Genomic DNA, 18,276 nt, shown 5'->3' on the forward strand with positions numbered 1-18,276 from the left:
CGTGACAATAAGCGATTTTCATTTCATTTCATTTTTCATTTCATCTTGACAAATACATGAATAGGATGGGAATGGAGGGATACAGACCCCGGAAGTGTAGAAGATTTTAGTTTCGACGGGCAGCACGCTCGGCGCAGGCTTGGAGGGCCGAAGGGCCTGTTCCTGTGCTGTACTTTTCTTTGTTCTTACAATTAATTAATTTTGAAGCACACTATTATAACGTGGACAAATATGGCAGCCAATTTGTGCACAGTAACGTGATAAAGGCCAGATAATCTATTTTTTGTAATGTTGGTTGTTGGATCAATATTGTCTGCTAGAAAGAAGTCCCCTTCTCTTATTTGAAAGAGTGCTTTAAGGGGCGTGATTCAATGGAATAAAATCCATGACCAGTTCTGGGCGTGTTTAGCGGGTGTTCCTCGACAGCTGCAGTGTCGAGAAAGATCCTACTATTCAGTGGCACCTTGCCTATTTTTTTTGGCCTGGGGGTTTCCCTCTGCTGAGGCCTCATTTTAGTCATTGGGCACCATTTTGTCTGACTACCCTAATCGTCAACCCCCCCCCCCCCCCTTTCAGCCCCCTCCCAGGGTGCCCAGGTGGCAGTGCCAGGATGCCAGTGCCAAGGTGCCAAACTTCCCTGTCCCCGAACACACGGATGTCGCTAATGGCCTGGGAAAACCGCCCCCCCCCCTCCCCCCCTCCCCCAGGTGCTTTTGCTGCTGGTCCACATTTGTGGAAACCAGTACCAACAGCACCCTGCCGTGGTCTCCCAGGTCAATAGGTCCCGGGCACCGAGAGAATCTCATATGCATTAATGAGCCCAGTGAGGCGAGATTCAGATCATTATGTCTCGGGAGACTCCGTTAAATATTACAAGACGTTTTGAGCGCTGCAAATCTTGCGAGAGGCCTCTTGAGAGATTCGGTGACCTCATCCTGACACCAAGTCAGGCGTGACGAGGCCCAAGGTCTTTATTGTCCACTTGGGAGGGAAGACTTGGTTTAGTGTCTCATTTTAAAATGTGCATTTCTGACAAAGGAGCACTCCCTCAATATGGTGCTGGAATGTGCGCTTAGAATTTGTGCCCAAGTCTCTGGCATGTGACTTGAAGATGACCTTCTAATTTCAGAGGTAAGTGTGTACCAGCTATCAAGAAGCTGGTAAAATGTAATCTGCTTTTTTGACTGGGAGATTTAGTGAAGGGAACATGACAATCATTAAAGCGTTGGATATGGATTTTAAGAAAAAAAAACATTCAATATTTAAAAGGAAAGCATTTTAATTTTTACTTACAAGCCCAAACCCTCTGCTCAAGGCACTGAAGCAAGAGTTGCTCTTGATCATTGTTGAAGAGAACAACAAACATTTTAAAGAAGTGTTTTATCAAAAGCCAGGAGAAAATTAATTGCAGAAAATGTTTGCAGGCATGCACAAGGAGGGAAATTCTAAAATTGCTATCACAGCAAATTGGGAAATTGAATTAATTAATTGATGATTTGCAGGTTGGCACCACAAAAGTAATCATGAAAGCTATTAAACTGTTGTAAAACAATCAATCAACTTTTGCATTCATTTGTTTCTGGGAAGGATCCACCACTTTGGATTTGGATCTGTCTGTAAACCCCTCAGATAGTTAGATGACTGAATGTTTGCACAGGCATAAATAAGTGTGCTGCAAATGGAGTATTGCTAATGAAGATCACATCCTGCTGATAAACATCTGTTAAAAAAATGACACATCAACAAATGGATTGAAATCTGCATTCAAGCAGAGGCAGGAGCAAAGATCTGTGCAAAATCAATTTTTCTACCTTTATTACCTGGGCAAGGAAAATGTTTAAGGTTTACTAAAGGCTTCCAGAAACAAGAGATTACAGTTTATGTGTAAAAGTTAATTCAGGATAATTCTGACAGAACTCAAAAGGTTAGAGACACTACCTTCACTTGGAACTGGTTCGGCTGTCGTTGTCCTAGGTAGGGAAAACAATCCTTGTGGTTCATACAGGTCCAGAGGTGGCACCAGTTTTTCTTAATGATCTATTTCAAGCATATTCACTGCTTATACATTTCGATGCAAACTATTGCACATAGGACCCCAGTAAAGTTACTAAATCACCCAGCTGGTACTGAATGTGTGTATCGCACATGTGGATGTACAACGTGTACACTGCTGAAAAAAAGTTCATGTTCCTGAAGATGACAGAGGGTAACCTTGAGGGACAGGTTTATGCACATAGAGCATCATAGATCAGAGGCATAATAAAGCTCCTTTTGCTCAACAGTAAAATCCCACTGCAGAGTAAAGAATTTTCCCCCATGCTAACCTTTGAGAGTGCAAATTGTGCAGTTTTGTCACGTATGATTACACCTACTAGGAATTAAACTAAGGTTGCTCAGACTCATTTCTTGCAAAATTCATCACAGCAGGGACTTGTACTGTGTTTAAAGCTTGAATCCAAAAGAGAGACTCATGCCTATTGCCCTGCACCTCTTGAAAAAGTTAGCAATTCTCTCGTTGAATCTGAATAGGCTTCCAGAAATTGAGATACAAGGCCGTAAATCAGACATTAAGGGTGGCATTTAATGGAGGTGATGAACAGCCAACGAGAGCCCCATGCCACCTCATTTGGCTAAGAGTTGCTGCATTAAGCGCCACATGGTGAGTTTTCCCTTGAATCAAGGATCCCAGGGTGGGGGATCATCCACCGAAAGCTGCTGGCTGTTCTGCACCCAGCCAAAGCCATGATTATCGATGGACCCAGTGAGTGATATCAGGAAGGTGGTCATGGGGGACGTGTGTGGGGGGGAGGGGGGGTTGAGAGCAAGGGGCAGGTGAGTGGTTCTCACGGGGCACCAATCACGGTGTCAGGTCCCTCGATTAAGTACCTTTAAATGACGAACACCTCCCCCCCCCCCCCCCAAAGCCTGCAAGCAAAAACTAAATTGTTTGCGGTTTGAGAGCCCCACGTGGCGAATCCCCTACCATTCACTGGGTAAATACCAGCAGCAGTGGGTCAATTGGTGGCAGTGCTGGTTGGCCATCCATGGACTTAAATCAGGGTGGAGGTGGCTCCTCACCAACCACCCTCCTGCCTGAATAGGTACATGTCCACTACCAAAGTCTCCACAGGAGAGGGCATTGAATTCCGCCATGTGTTTGAAATCAATGGTCTTTCCCCCCTTCATCTCCCACAACAACTCAACATCTATGCCCTCTGATGTTGTGGCGTTAACCATGTCATATAATGACTTTTCAGCAGCTTGCTCCACCTTGATCACTCACCAAAATTGAGTTGTAGACAAGGTGGTCTCGGGTTGACTTCCCAATTCTGGTGTGTTAGCGGAACTCAGCTATGTTAGGAAATGTCGCTGGTCTGATTAATCTACGGACAACACAAAGATTGGTGGAGTTGCGGAGAGTGAAGAGGATTGTCAGAGGATACAGCAGGATATAGATCGGTTCTGGGCAGCATGGTGGTGCAGTGGTTAGCACTGCTGCCTCATGGTGTAGAGGACCTGGGTTCGATCTCAGCCCCAGGTCACTGCCGTGTGGAGATTGCACATTTCTCCCCGTGTCAGCGTGGATCTCTCCTTCACAACCCATAAAGATGTGCAGGGTAGGTGAATTGGCCTCGCTAAATTGCCCCTTAATTGGAAATAAAACGATTGGGTACTCTAAATTTATAGAAAAAAATGATATAAATCGATTAGAGACTTGGGCGAAGAAATGGCAGTTGGAGTTTAATCTGGACAAATGTGAAGTAATGCATTTGTGGAAGGTCTAATACAGATGGGAATTACACAGTAAATGGCAGAACCCTTGACAGGCAGAGTGATTTGGGCTTACAGGTCCACAAATCACTGAAAGTGGCAACGTAGGTGGATAAGCTAGTCAAGAAGGCACGGCATCCTTGCCTTCATCAATCGGGGCATTGAGTATAAAAATTGGCAAGTCATGCTGCAGCTGTACAGAATCTTAGTTAGGCCACATTTGCAATATTGCGTACAATTCTGGTCAACACACTACCAGAAGGGTGTGGAAGCTCTGGAGTGGATACAGAAGAGGTTTACCAGGATGTCGCCTGGTTTGGAGGGTATTAGCTATGTGGAGAGATTGGATGAACTCGGATTGTTTTCACTGGAACGACGAAGGTTGAGGTGCGACCTGATAGAGGTTCACAAAATTATGAGTGGCATGGACAGAGTGGATAGTCAGATACTTTTTCCCAGGGTGGAAACATCAATTATGAGGGGGACATAGGTATAAGGAGGGGAAAGTTCAGAGATATGGGAGGCAAGTTTCTTTTTTTTTTTATACAGAGGGTGGGGAGTGCCTGAAATGTGCTTCCGGTGGTGGTGGTGGGGGGGGGGGGGGGGGTAGTGGAAGCATATACCATAGCCACGATTATAAGGCATCTTGATGAGTCCATGAATAGGCTAGGAAGAGGGATACGGACCCCAGAAGTGCAGAGGGTTTTAGTTTAGAATGGTATCATGATCAGTGCTTGGAGGGCCTGTCCTCTGCTGTACTGTTCTTTGTACATCACAACAGAGAAATCGATACTCAAGCTTGTTTATTGAAGGGCTGATGTGCTTTTACCAATTACCAGTATGCTTGAGAATAGCATTCATTTACCTATATTTGTTGACTTGATGCTGAAACAAAGATATAACACAAGATTTCTTGGTAAGAATTTTGTTTTTATTGTGATTAATGGAAATTACCATCATATGTGATATGTACTTTCTACAATTTTTAAAATTTACAACGTGCAGATTCAAAAGGCACTTAAAAGTTGCATTTTGAATGAGTTGAAGTTTCTCAGAAGTATGAACAAAAGCAGCAGCTTTGGATTTAGAGGTTTGTTAATGAATACAAAAAGGAATCACTCATTTACATGCATTTTTAGTTGTACAGTGCATAGAATGTCTGAAAAAATACTGACTCCACTGTATGAAACTAAAAGTTTTATAGATTATGAACTATTAAAAATATATTGTCACATACAATTTTGTTTTTTTACAAGAACATGAATTGGTCCAATGGATTATGCTGTAAGGTGGAAGCACTGCACAAGACCAGATTGTATTGCGAGTTAGTAATATAATAAATCTGGAAGCTATGTTAAAACACAATTTATTTCAAAATAACAATGAGGAAGCAGTGATGATTCATATTAAGTGCAGCTGACACACTGATTTGTCATCACCATACAGACGTCCAGGTTTTTTGCTTCATCTCACCCCAGCATCAAGATGTTCTCCCCTACATTTTGGAAAGTGTGGCTTTTTTGATCTATTATGGGTGGATCAGCTCTCTTTTGTATCACCCAAATTGCTACTGTCAGCTTAAGCCAACAGTTCCTGACCCAATTCTATCTTCAGCTGTTACACACACGCTAACGTGCCTACACACACCCACCAAGGAATGCTGATTAGTGAACAGGAGTGCAAAGCCCAGATGGTAAACCATCCCATCAGAAGGACTGCAGCACCCAAAATTCAATCAGCTAATTCAGTAGACATCAAATATCAGACATGGGTTCATATGGCACAGGCACTCTTTCTCTAAATTGACAGATAAAAAATTCTAGCAATACACCATTTAGGATTTTTTTCAACACATAGAAGAGGTCAAAAAGATTCCTATTTTAATGATCATTCACAAATAATGGTGGAATCTGCAAGGTTGCAGAGTTTCAGAGTCAAGAATTGCTAAATATTCTAGTTGTCAAGAGTCAGCTGTTTGTGGCAAGCAAACCTTGGTATCAGCAGTTTGTAAGTTTACAACAAGAATAATCACATATAAGAACTCTGCAAGTGCCTCAAGATTTATTTTCTGAATGGTGAAAAACCATGAAATTAATATCTTGATTTATTTAGTAAATTAAGACCAGAAAAGTTAATACACCCCCCCCCCCCTCAATACACTAGAACACACTGCCTGGGAGGGTGTTTGAGGCGGGTTGCTTCACAACCTTTAAAAAGTACCTGGATGAGCACTTGGGAGCCTATGGGCCAAGTGCTGGCAAATGAGATTAGGATTGGTAGATCAGGTGCCTTTCATGAGGCGGTGCAGACACGATGGGCCGAACGGCCTTTTCTGCACTGTATTTTTCTGTGATTCAAAGCACGGGGATTGTTCTGATTTATATTTGGCAAAACCTGTAAATCTAGCTTTCCGAAAGCCACAGAAGCTATAGTAGAATTAGATACAAAGCAACCTGTAATAAATAAAAACATCTGGTACATTTCAGACAGCGTTTGATGCTGTGGTTTACTGTATGTCTTAGTGCTAATGCCTTTATGTACATCTTGTATGTCAGTTGAGTTTGTTGTAGTTGAGATTAGGACAGATTGGTCTGGTTAAATGGATGAGGTTGATTAAACTACTCTTGGCACCCCAAGAAGATACAGCTACTGGTAATCTTTTGTACTACAAAGAAGAGTACACACTTCTCCACACCCCCACTCCTATCCGTATCCCTATCTACAGCTCAGAAAAACAAGCTACTAAAGGATGGGAAGAACATAGAGATTAAAATGTGCCGAAAACTCATCTGGAATCATTATATACCTTAAGATAATATACATCAAACATGTAATTTGTTTGTTAGCCTTTCGTTCGTTAATATAAATGTTTATTTACCTACTGCCCAATGACTACATGACACATATAAAGTATATATAACTACATGTAGAAAAATGCATAATTCCAGCTGCAGTGTGACGTATCTCATTCTGGCATGTTAATTTTACCAAAAATCAAGCGTTTAATATTAGTCTGGCTGAACAGTTCACATGTAAAACAAGAAGTCATTCTGTTTAAACATTTTACAATAGAGCTTAGATCAGTTAAAAAAAAATCTAGCAAGAGGAGTTTTCTTGGCAAATCTCAGCAACAATGATCTAAGGAATAACATTATGGCCTGAAGTGGCTGACTGCCAAGGCGGAGGAGGTGAGAGAAGTACATTTGAAGGTTTACATACCTCAAGTTTGTCCAAGTCTATCCAGATTTTCTCATACAACAGCGATTTCAGTAGAATACTATATAGCATTAAGCTACAAGATTTTTAGACCAGATTTAATCTGCTCTCAGTAGTCTGCCACAGATTTCTAATACAGTGAAATTAACATTTAAGTTTAAGGTCATCAGTCAAGTTCAGTGGCTGCTCTTGTGAATCATTTAAAAATCAAGGGAGGTGTAGTTCATGTTTAATATTACAGTTTCTCCTACAAATGAACTTGAAGCAATCTGTAATTGTTAAATAATGAAAGAAAGTAATTAGATTTGCAAGAATCAGAAGATCCCTAGCTTTGCAGATAGCAAAGGCAATCCTAGTTGTGTAGACATTATTTAGCACATTGTTAGATTTAGTTAGTTGGCAGATTGGTCTCAAATTTTAGACTTCCATGAACAATTTATAATGAGTTTGGGAGTTACTGATTGGATCAATTTCATGGGGTCACCTCAACTGTTACAACATTTCAGCATTTCTGGACTCCATGATAAATTTATAAACCTATCCATATAGAGTAATTTTTAATTTAAAAATAAGTGATGCAGTACTTGCAGCCCTATATGAGATAAAGTGTGCAAGACTTGCCATCCACATTCAAAGAACAAAACAGCATAGGAACAGGCCCTCGAAGCCTGATGATACCACCCTTCAATCCAACTAAAAACAGTACAAAGTGACTGTGTGAACTCTTTCCTGATTGAACACAAACTTTGAACCCTTGAGAAATGGCTGCACAAGGCACCGAATTACACATCCAAACAGATTTCTCCAACTCTTGTATTCAAGCAGATTCTTCTCAATTGGACAAAAAAAGTGTTAAAAAGGCACAGCATCATTTGGGTTGTTTTATAATTAGTGTGTGCATTGAAAAACTTTGGAACCCATTAAATTGTTATGAAAAACATCTATCAAGCACTATTAAGGAATTTGATTATTTAGTATAGTACAGTTCCTGGTGAAATTTGTTGCAAAAAACAGGGAAAACTCCTGTATTATAATACTCTATTCGGATTCTACGTCACTATCACCATAACTCTCACACCATCTTATTGCAATATCACAGAAGTGACAAAACTGAAAATATTTTCTTATGAAATAAACCATAGATTACACATGTATCGAAATGTAATACATTCGGTGGTACATTTAAGGCAACAATTAAAATTATTTATTCTGCCATACTCCCTAAATAGCTTTGAGAAAGTCATCTGGACTCGAAACGTTAGCTTCCTTTTCTCTCCACAAATGCTGTCAGACCTGCTGAGATTGTCCAGCATTTTCTGTTTTTGGCCCTAAATAGCAAAACTTGCACTTCAGCTATGCAAAATCAGAAGTGTTCAACTGAATCACTATGCTGCAACTCATTGCCTGCATATTATAAATATGAATGTTCACTTTACTGTACTATACAGACCACATATTCCCCACATCAGTTACTGATTAATACGCCCATCAGTTTGAAACCATTGTATCAGAATTGATAGTCCTTCAGTGTGGACATCAATATTTACAACATGGAGCAGACTTCCATTTCTCACTCGAAATTCATTCTACATGATCATCACTTTGTAAGAAAGATTTCCTGAGATTCGTCCTAAATTCACCCGTCCCTGAAGTGGATTTGAAGTGCGGGGGGGGCCAATGGGGATCCTGCCATCTTCACACCTCTGCCCTGATTCAAGTTCGTGGTTAGGGTCTCATCCCGCTACCTCTGGTATTCAACAGCAGGTGGGGCAGTCAGACATGATGCGGAGGTTAAGGTGAGCATCGCTCTGCCCTCACTGCAAGTCATCATCACGCACCTGCAGCGTCCGGTGAGTCACTTTAGCGTCCTGCCCATGAATGGAGTGACCATATTGATGACCTTCCCATAGTAGTGAGAAGATGAGACACCCAATGTTGGGAGATGTCTTCACACAATAGTCCTGGTCGTCATCAAACCGAGAATGAATGAGTGTGCCCCAAGCCCTGTGCCCCATGCGGGCCCTAGCCATCACCCAAGGTCCTTCCTCCTCTGTGGGTTGACGGTCCGCTGCCTTCCTTGACATCCTCCTGACCCGAGGTGTGGCGCTCCTCTATGTCCTCCTAGAGGCACCGGAACCGTGTCTTGAGCAGTCTAATCACCTAATCGACCAACGCATACATTGATGTACGAGCCTCATTGTGGTGAGTCTCAGCGGGTGTTTGTAGCCTCTGCACTGGCGTCATCGGTCACCTACTGAGTGGCTACCTTTTGTCCCTGAGGAGCCATCACTCCAGCCGCTGCTCGCCCTCAAAAACGGTTCGGATCTGTGAGTGCCCCAAGATGTAACTATCATGGACACTCCATGGGAAATGGGTACTCAATAGCATGATGCGCTGCGTGGTCACAGACAAGCTAGATATTGAGGGAATGGTATTCCTTCGGTTCAAAAATGGCGGCCTATGCTGCCATGGGGAACGCAGAGCCACGGGAGTGCAGCCGATGGCACCTTGCACCTAGGGAATTCCTGCTATGCGGGCAAAGCCCATTTCCTTGACGCATGGCTCACCTGGTCCCAGTCCAAGTTGATGTACATATAGGCCCTTGCAAATAACACATCTGTGACATCCCTTATGCATTGCTGACTGGGTATGCCACACAGGTCGCCCGGGCAACCCTGAAATGAGCCATTGGTGCAGAAGTTCAGGGCGACAGTAACTTTCAGGGCCACAGGCAATGAACGACCTCCCAGTCCATACGGTGGCAACTCTTGCGTCACCCGAGACAAGTGGTCCACTGTCTCCTGGGACAGATGCAATCTTCTCCAGCATTGGACCGTTGACATCTGGAGATAGGAAGTTCGACATTGGAACATCCAATACTGGTAGGATCTCCTGCGAGACTCCACCATCTGTAGCCCTGCTCCCTGAAGATCAACAGGCCCTGCCTCCCCCTCCTCTGCAGGTCTTGGCCGCGTACCGCAGCGCACCGGTATGTCACTGCTGGTGTTCGATTGTAATCAAATAAATGAGTGTATTCAATGGACCTGTGTTCTAATCTCACGGGGGAAACAAAGATGCTGCCCCCACTCCCCCCCCCCCTCATCCACTGAACGAGGTGACTGATGAGTGAATTCACCACAATGCCTTGCGTTGAGGACTACATCTGCATCATCTCTCTGTTATGGAGACGCATGAGCCTTGGAGTTCAATGCCTGGGGGCTAGAATTCCAACTATTTTGATTGAACCAAATAAGCTAAATTTAATAACCTGAGGGACAAATTAAAAGAGGCTGGCCCGAAAGGGACACTGCCTTGAACAAAATGAATTTTAAGCATCAGATTAAAATGTGATGAAGAGGGTCAATAAAGTACCCTCGTCCTTGCGGGCGCAAAACGCCTCGATGGTCTTTGTGGACACCATATGCTCCCTCTCCAGAGACACCTGGCCACGAATGTAGATGCGGTAGAGGGGCGGACAGTCGGGTTGGACGAACCCCTCGGTCGCCCGCGCCTGGACCTGTTAATGGAGAGTTTGGCCAGGCCCATGAGCAGGTTCACAAGGAGGTCCTCCTCCCTCCCTGCCCATCTCGGCACAGGGTGAGGGGACAGGCTTCCAAAGGGTTAAAAATTGGGTGCCAATCAGTGGTGCCCTCATGCATTGAAATGCTGACTAAGTTGGCACAATTGACTCGTCATTGAAGGGTCAGGGACCTGATTAGGCAACTGCTTTCCCCTTGTAACAGGTGAGGCACACCTGATGCATGTGAAGACTTGAATTAGCATGTCAAATTCATCCTTGGAGGGCACCCCATTTCCCCCAACTCTCAAAGGATGTGAATTCAACAAGCCTTCCAACTTGAACAGCCAGTCACCTATACACTAATCTTGGACAAGCTGGCCTTCATAACCAGTGGCCTTGAACATCTATACACCTCTTGCCCTCTGGCTTCAAAGTGCTGCCTGAGTAAGGGAGTTCATGCTCCCTCCTCACCCACCCTCCTGGCCATGTGTCTTCAGGTTTCATAAGGATGGAAAACACCCCTTGTCAAGAGTGCCCCCGCTTTGCCCATGCTGCCTGGCTTCTAAGAAGACTCCACCCAGGGACCTCAGTCATTCCCTGTGCTGAGCCTGTGGATTCACCTCCTCCTACCCACTTTCCAGCTGCCACTCTGGAAGGGCAGTCGTTCAGCGGTTATATCATCGCAAGCCCAGTAAAAAAAGGCATGAAAGTGTTGCCTGCATACCGGCCGCCTGACCCTTTTAAATGTAGAGGCTCACAGCTATGATAGGCTGCTAAGGCCTACGAGTCAACCTCCTTCTCCAGTCCCAGGTTGAACCTATCTGGGTCTCCAGCATCCTCACCACTGTTCCCCTCTACAAGTCGCACCCTGGATAGTGATAGTGACCTGAGTATTCATCTCCGGTATCCCTTTCGGAGGGGAGGTCAGCAGGTTCTCATTTTTGTACAGCTGTGTCGACCGATGAATATTCAGTGGGGGGCGAGAGAAAGAATTCCAGCGGGAGGACCCATTAATATGCTAAAATGCATTTAAATGAGGTTCCCGATCTTCCGTGCTGGTGAATTTCTCGTTACGCTACCAGTGAGGGGCTTGGAAAATCACGGTTTCCTGATTCTCGCCTTATGTTCCGCCCACATCGCCGTTCAATTGCGTTAAGAGGGTCAAAATTCCACCCTTAGCCTGAGAGTTGTGGACTCGGACATTTACATACATAGTGAGTGGAGCTACGTTCTCGTGGCAGCTAATTGTATGTTCGAGGAGGATATTAAAGTAATGGGGACACAGAAGGAATGTTAAAGAATATTATATGTGTTAATGTCACATTTTGCTGCAAAATAGGGTTTTGCATTGTAATTTACTTAAATCCCACTATTTATGAATTATTGTGGCCAGCTTCACTGTTAGAGCTATATCAGTATTTACCTCCATCATTAAACTGTTTTTCATGCTTCCACGTTACACTGGGTGAATTTGTAGTTTATTGTACGTTTTCCAACCTACTGACCAGTTCCTTGTTGACAGGAGCTCAACCTCTTTCGGCTCTATTTCCATTGGCTACTCTCTTCATCAGTGGAAGATTTTTTTACTTGTTTCTAGAGGTTTACTAATTAAGTGACTTTTAATCAGTAATTTCCGAGCCATGCTTTCTTTCTCATCTACCAAACATCACACCCCCAAATAGAGTTCCTTTTCGAGTTGGTGAGGGCATCAGTTTGGTTCAGTTGGCGATTAAGTTGTAGGTTTGAGACGCTCCACTAAGAGTTCAAGTTACTAATTTGATCTGAAATTTTGGACATTAGTGGGAGACTGCTGCATTGCTAGTGGTGCAATTCATTGCATGAAACAGGAATCCACTTCAGGTAAATATTAAAAGACTCTATATTTGAAGTGCAAGAGCTGCGAGTGACGAGTATTCTTCCTGTACCAAAAATTAACAGAACATTTATTTTATCGATTGGGTGTGGAAAAATGGCTGCCTTAATATAAAATTCACTGCACTTCAAGGTAGCTCAATGAATCTGAACACCTTTGAGACATATCTGCAAGGCACAGTAGGATGCAATAAATTTTCCAAATATTTCATTCTGAATTGCATAATGTCCTTCACATGGCTCCCCAGTTCGGACTTTGGCAGGAACTAGGAGAAAATTGTGACTCGGATCAAGTACAAAAAAATAACTTTTCGTTGGAACCTACAAACCAAATGATTGACATTCGACAGTAATATATTTTCTGTAACTATCTAATTTATGTTAAAATGGCCAATACCACAGAGCTTTAAACATTTAGTAAATGCAAATTAATACCAAACTTAAAGTACACTATTTAAGATAAAATTAGTTAAAAAATGGGTAAATTTTGGTTTATCCATATCATTCGCAGCTATGGTTGCAAAGATTAATTACTTTCCTGCAAGGGAAAATGAAAGCAATAAGGCAATGTGTCCTGGGACACTATCATGAAGCTTCAACCTCATTGTATAGAAAGTTAAGAAATTCAAGAACAATCTCTTGCAGCCTTTTGACCAACGGAAAAGTGCATGGTATAGGAAGACCCCAAGCAGCTAGATGTACTGTAAATGTTTTTTTTGCTGGGGGATCCTGAAAGAAGTTCAGAATGGGTGTTAAGAAATGCATTTTTACAAATTCAATGAAAAAAAGACAGCCATTATATCTTTTTACCTTGTATGTATAATATGCTTTGAACATACTATTGATTCATTGCTCGTCATCCTCTTGCCTTGTTTCGTTAGGTTAGAAGCTGGTGATTTATTTTAAACAGGCCACTGATAGATTTTGCATCTGTTACTGCTATATACGATTGCTCAAAACCTGTATGGCAAAAATTTGTCACTGGACGTAGCCAGTAACTGAATGTGATGCATTGTCCAGTGGGTGTAAACGATATTGTTTTGATCACTGTGCAACCATCTCAACTTTATTACTTACAAATTAAGGAACCGTTTGCATCTGCCATGATGCCTGAAATATTAACCGCACCATCTAATACCACAATGCAGATACTTGACAATTAAGAAATCAAATTGAAGGAATGCAGTATCAAGAGACAAACAACAGAGCACAAATTACTAATAGTCTAAATCCCAGGTGTGAAATAAACACTTCACCACTGACCCTTTAGAAGCACTCCCTAGATAACTACATAGATAATGTAATTTAAAAGAAAACTTAATTCAAGCCTCCAGGGAGCACATCATACTGCACTTAAAGTCCTTGAATGGAGTCATATGTCAGATATAAAGAAAATACATTCCTTCACCACTACCAGATATTGCAATATAATTGTTGAGTCGCTGAGCTATATCATAGTCATGAGACAGGACAAAACAAATCCGGTGCCCTTTATGTTGGATGGAAGAGGTTCTTCAGATCTTTTACTGTTTTATCCAAATCCACTCAATTTATTGTTACAACATCAATGTAGTCATCAGAAGATTGTCGTAGCAGCCAATAACGGGTTTGGGCTCCCAAATGCATCTAACTATGTTTGCTAATTATGTCTTTCCCATGCGTTATAACCTCCTCCCCCTCCCTTTTCCAATTTGTGCCAGTTTTGCCACGTGTATCAACACAATTACAACTCAAGTCTAAGGCAGTAAAAACAAATAGAATAGTCGTAGTCATTGGTTTATGCTGAATGAATGAATCAAACTTTCTCGTACATGTTTTAGAATTTCTATCTGTTTCAACAAATTAATTTTGTGATACTTTTGATAATTATGACTCAATAAGAAAGTGTTTTATTATATGGGATTTCAGGATGTTGCTTTTACACAACATACTGTTATTCTTCCCACGTAAGCCTTAAACCAGTGGCCTTGACATTAGTACTAAAGGTCATATATAAAACATTCATTAACATGAACAGAAACACAAGAATCTAAAATAATTTCTGAAGTTGAAAAAAATAATGTATAGCAAGCCAGATATTGTACAAATACAAAATGTCCTATAAATAAATAATAAACTGTGATGCAATTAAGAAACTTCATATATCTGCAATCGAGAAAGAAAAGCATAACTCACATTTCATTTCTAGACAGATTAACTATTAGTTGGTAGAAGTATATCAATCTCTTTACTGGATGGCGTAATCAAACTGTTGTTCATGCCACAGGTGTTTGGCAAGTCCACTGTGGTGACACAAATATCTGTGGAGACTGTTGAAAGCTTCAGGGAAGCTGTAGGATTTGGCTCATTAGGCACTGTTCCCACTAGTATTGTACCCTTAGTCCCTTCTTCAGAGCCCATTGCTGAGTCTGGTTCCAAAGAAGATTTAGATGCAACTTCCTCATGACTCCCTGTTTCATGCCAGTTAAAAAAACGTTGCGGTTGAACAGAATTGGAAACACTTGGCTCGCTTTTAGCAGAGAGTGCACTGTCTGCAGCTGTTCGACTGAGCGGGTGCGGCGATGCAGGTGATTGTGCAAGGCCTGGCTTTTTAGGAGGAATGGGCGGAGGATTTCCTCGGTCCACTCTTGATATTGTTGGTGATTTTATCCCAGGTGCTAATGGACCTTGGGGACTTGAGACCTTGCTAGAGGTTGGTGACTGATTGGCATCACCAGTTGGTGTTTTTGGGGAACTACCCAACTGTCGATAGTCAGTACCAAAGGGGGAATTATTTGCAGTTTTAAGAGTTCCTGGCTGGCCTGTGAACCTAGAAAGGACTTGGGTGACAGTATTTCGAGCCAACTGTTTCGCAGCTGAACTATCTGAGGTAGTGGGCGACAGATCCCTTGGGGGAGGACTCTGTAAGACACCGGTTTGCTGATCTTGCTCTGCTTGAGCTTGGAATTTAAATCGAGCAGCGTGAAACCTTTGATTTAGCCCAGCCTGGTATGATGACTGGAAGCTGCTGCTGGGGCTTGTCGAACTAGTGAGTCGCTTAGTCAACACAGGCGATGAGCATGGCGAAGACGATACCGAGGAGGCAGCTGAAGAGTTTACGGTGTTGCAAGGAGAAAGTGAGGTTCCACCTGTGAAATGAGGCGCAGCACAAGAGGCCACATTAGCACTTCCATTTTCAACAATGTGCCCCAGAGGCGGAGAAGCTAGTTTGTTTTCGGCTGAGAAAAGACTAAAAGCTCCATTCTCGTCAGTAGATTGACCATCACCATTATTAACCATAAATGTAGTGCAATGTCCATTTAATTGTGGAACAAATGCAGCTGGTGTTGATGATGAGCAATGTCTCTCGTTTACATCACTTCCATTTGACACTTTCACATGAGAGCAATCAGTTTGGCATGAAGGGGGCACCGACTTGCTTTTATTAGGCCCATCCTCTACTGGAAGGGTTCCTGGTGATTTTGGTTCATTTGCTGATACTTTATTGGAGTTTTCTGTTCCATTTCTAAGCTCTTCAATAAGTTGCTTCAGATGTGCCACTTCCTCATTGAGGGCCCGTGCCCGGTTTTCTTCCCGGTTTAGCCTTGCCCGCAGCTGCTCCTTCTCAGTGTCAAACTCGGAGAGCTGTTTCTCCATTTGGGCCTCCCTTTGTAAGGCCCGCCTCTTCTCGGTGGCCAACTCCTCTCCCTGTTCGCCGCTTCTGGCCATCTCTTCCTCCAGCTTTAATTTCAACTCTGCAATTTTCTGCACTTCCTCTGCTGCCTTATTGGTTGCTTTCTTGCATTCTTTCATCAGAACGGTGGTTAGCTGTTTGTGCCGTGTGCGTTCCTCCTCCAGCTGCGTAGACAGCTTCTTTTGCTCCTTTTCCACCTTCTTCACCTGCGACTTTTCAAATTCCAGCTGAAAGGGTGAATTTTGGGGCAGAAGCAGAACAAAAATGTAAATATTATATTTCAATAACTTAACTGCATTCCTCCCAATGAAAAGTACGCATCATTCATATTTAAATTGGCACCGTTAGTAGAAGTCCTGCATCACTGCCAGGAATGAAGTTCAAAGCAAGCAGTGTATAGCCTTTCTGCTACTTATCACAAGGCCTCTGTTGAAAATACATTCACAGCTGTATCGTTTTGCTCATCTGCAGCTGACCCCATTTCACAGGCAGCTTGAGACTTTGACAGCTGCCACAGACTAAGATAGAGGAAGGCAGAAACAGCTGGGTGAGAGGGTTTGGTACAACACAAATTAAAGTGTAGTATGGTTTTTTTAAATTAAAAAAACATGTAGCAGCTTAGAAGGAAAAATCTGTCTCCCTCAAGATGTTTCACATTTTGCTGTTTCATGCTCGATGCACCATTTGTGGTTACCATAAGACATAGGAGCGGAAGTAAGGCCATTTGGCCCATCGAGTCCACTCCGCCATCCAATCATGACTGATTTCAACTCCATTTACCCGCTCTCTCTCCATAGCCCTTAATTCCTCGAGAAATCAAGAATTTATCAACTTCTGTCTTAAAGACACTCAACGTCCCGGCCTCCACCGCCCTCTGTGGCAATGAATTCCAGACCCACCACTCTGGCTGAAGAAATTTCTCCTCATCTCTGTTCTAAAGTGACTCCCTTTTATTCTAAGGCTGTGCCCCCGGGTCCTAGTCTCCCCTGCTAATGGAAACAACTTCCCTACATCCACCCTATCTAAGCCAATCATTATCTTGTAAGTTTCTATTAGATCTCCCCTCAACCTCCTAAACTCCAATGAATATAATCCCAGGATCCTCAGACGTTCATCGTATGTTAGGCCTACCATTCCTGGGATCATCCGTGTGAATCTCCGCTGGACCCGCTCCAGTGCCAGTATGTCCTTCCTGAGGTGTGGGGCCCAAAATTGCTCGCAGTATTCTAAATGGGGCCTAACTAATGCTTTATAAAGCGATCTGCTGATCGACTTTTGAAACCAGAGCTGGGCATCTTGATTTTAAAATTGAATATTTATAAGGAAGAATAATATGTAATGAAGTGGTAATGAATCTTTAACAAAGCTTTAAAGCAGTATTCAACGCTGGTCATGGTAATACAAGCAGAGAAGGCACCTGCTAGATACAACATGAGAAGAATTAGGCACACGGCAGACTGACAAAAGTTTAGTTCTCGGTTGCATGATGAGCACATAATTAATAGGGATGCACAATGCTCTTTCCCCTGATCCTGAACATATTATTTTACACATCATTAACAACCAAAACAAGTTCATCCTTTCGCCTTTTAATGCTCCCTGAAAATGCATGTGTTCTGGCAGCTAAATTCACACATGGATAACACAGTAATATTAAAATTACATTTTGGAACGGCTACGAAATCTGAATAAATCTATAAATGGGTTGGTTCAGCACCAATGACAACTAGAGAAATTACTTCATCAATTCCACTGAAAGGGTAAAGCAATATTGCACAGACCATGGGCTGCATCACACCAGCAGGTGTCTCAACATCAACCCAGCTCACAAAAGGTTCAGCGTGGAGGCGTTTCTCTCCTTACTCAATGAATAATCAGCTGTCCCATGGCAGATTCCCAGACTCTTAGAACTGTTAGTTGCATAGCAACTAGCTTGAGCGCCAAAACAATTACATCACGCAGCTTCGTGGCATAGCTAATAAGATGCACATAACATCCAGCAGATTTCAGCAAAGAATGGTTTTGTGGAGCAAAGGTTTTCTTCAGGGATATATTTTTGGAGAGTTCTGATTTTTTCAAAAGCAGAAACACTATCAAATCTGAACGATGATGTCTGCTTAAAAGTAGCTCCTCTTTGTTAAAAAAAAAATCAACAGCTATCTGAAGATCTCTGCCCTCCCTCCACTTTTCTCTTCAAACACCTCCACATCTATATAACCATCTA

The 18,276-nt window shown here is 42.6% G+C and overlaps 1 protein-coding gene across 1 annotated transcript in view; it reads right to left on the minus strand.

Moving 5' to 3' along the window:
• Nucleotides 1-4,680: 4,680 nt before the first annotated feature.
• Nucleotides 4,681-18,276, minus strand: part of cttnbp2nlb (CTTNBP2 N-terminal like b) — a 95,436-nt gene continuing 81,840 nt past the window's right edge. The window contains exon 5 of the mRNA XM_072480142.1: nucleotides 4,681-16,279. Coding sequence (XP_072336243.1) covers nucleotides 14,573-16,279 — 1,707 coding nt within the window. The 3' untranslated portion in view covers nucleotides 4,681-14,572. The remainder of the gene's footprint in view (nucleotides 16,280-18,276) is intronic.

The sequence above is a fragment of the Scyliorhinus torazame genome, chromosome 17, assembly GCF_047496885.1.
Source record: "Scyliorhinus torazame isolate Kashiwa2021f chromosome 17, sScyTor2.1, whole genome shotgun sequence".
Taxonomy (NCBI): Eukaryota; Metazoa; Chordata; class Chondrichthyes; order Carcharhiniformes; family Scyliorhinidae; genus Scyliorhinus; species Scyliorhinus torazame.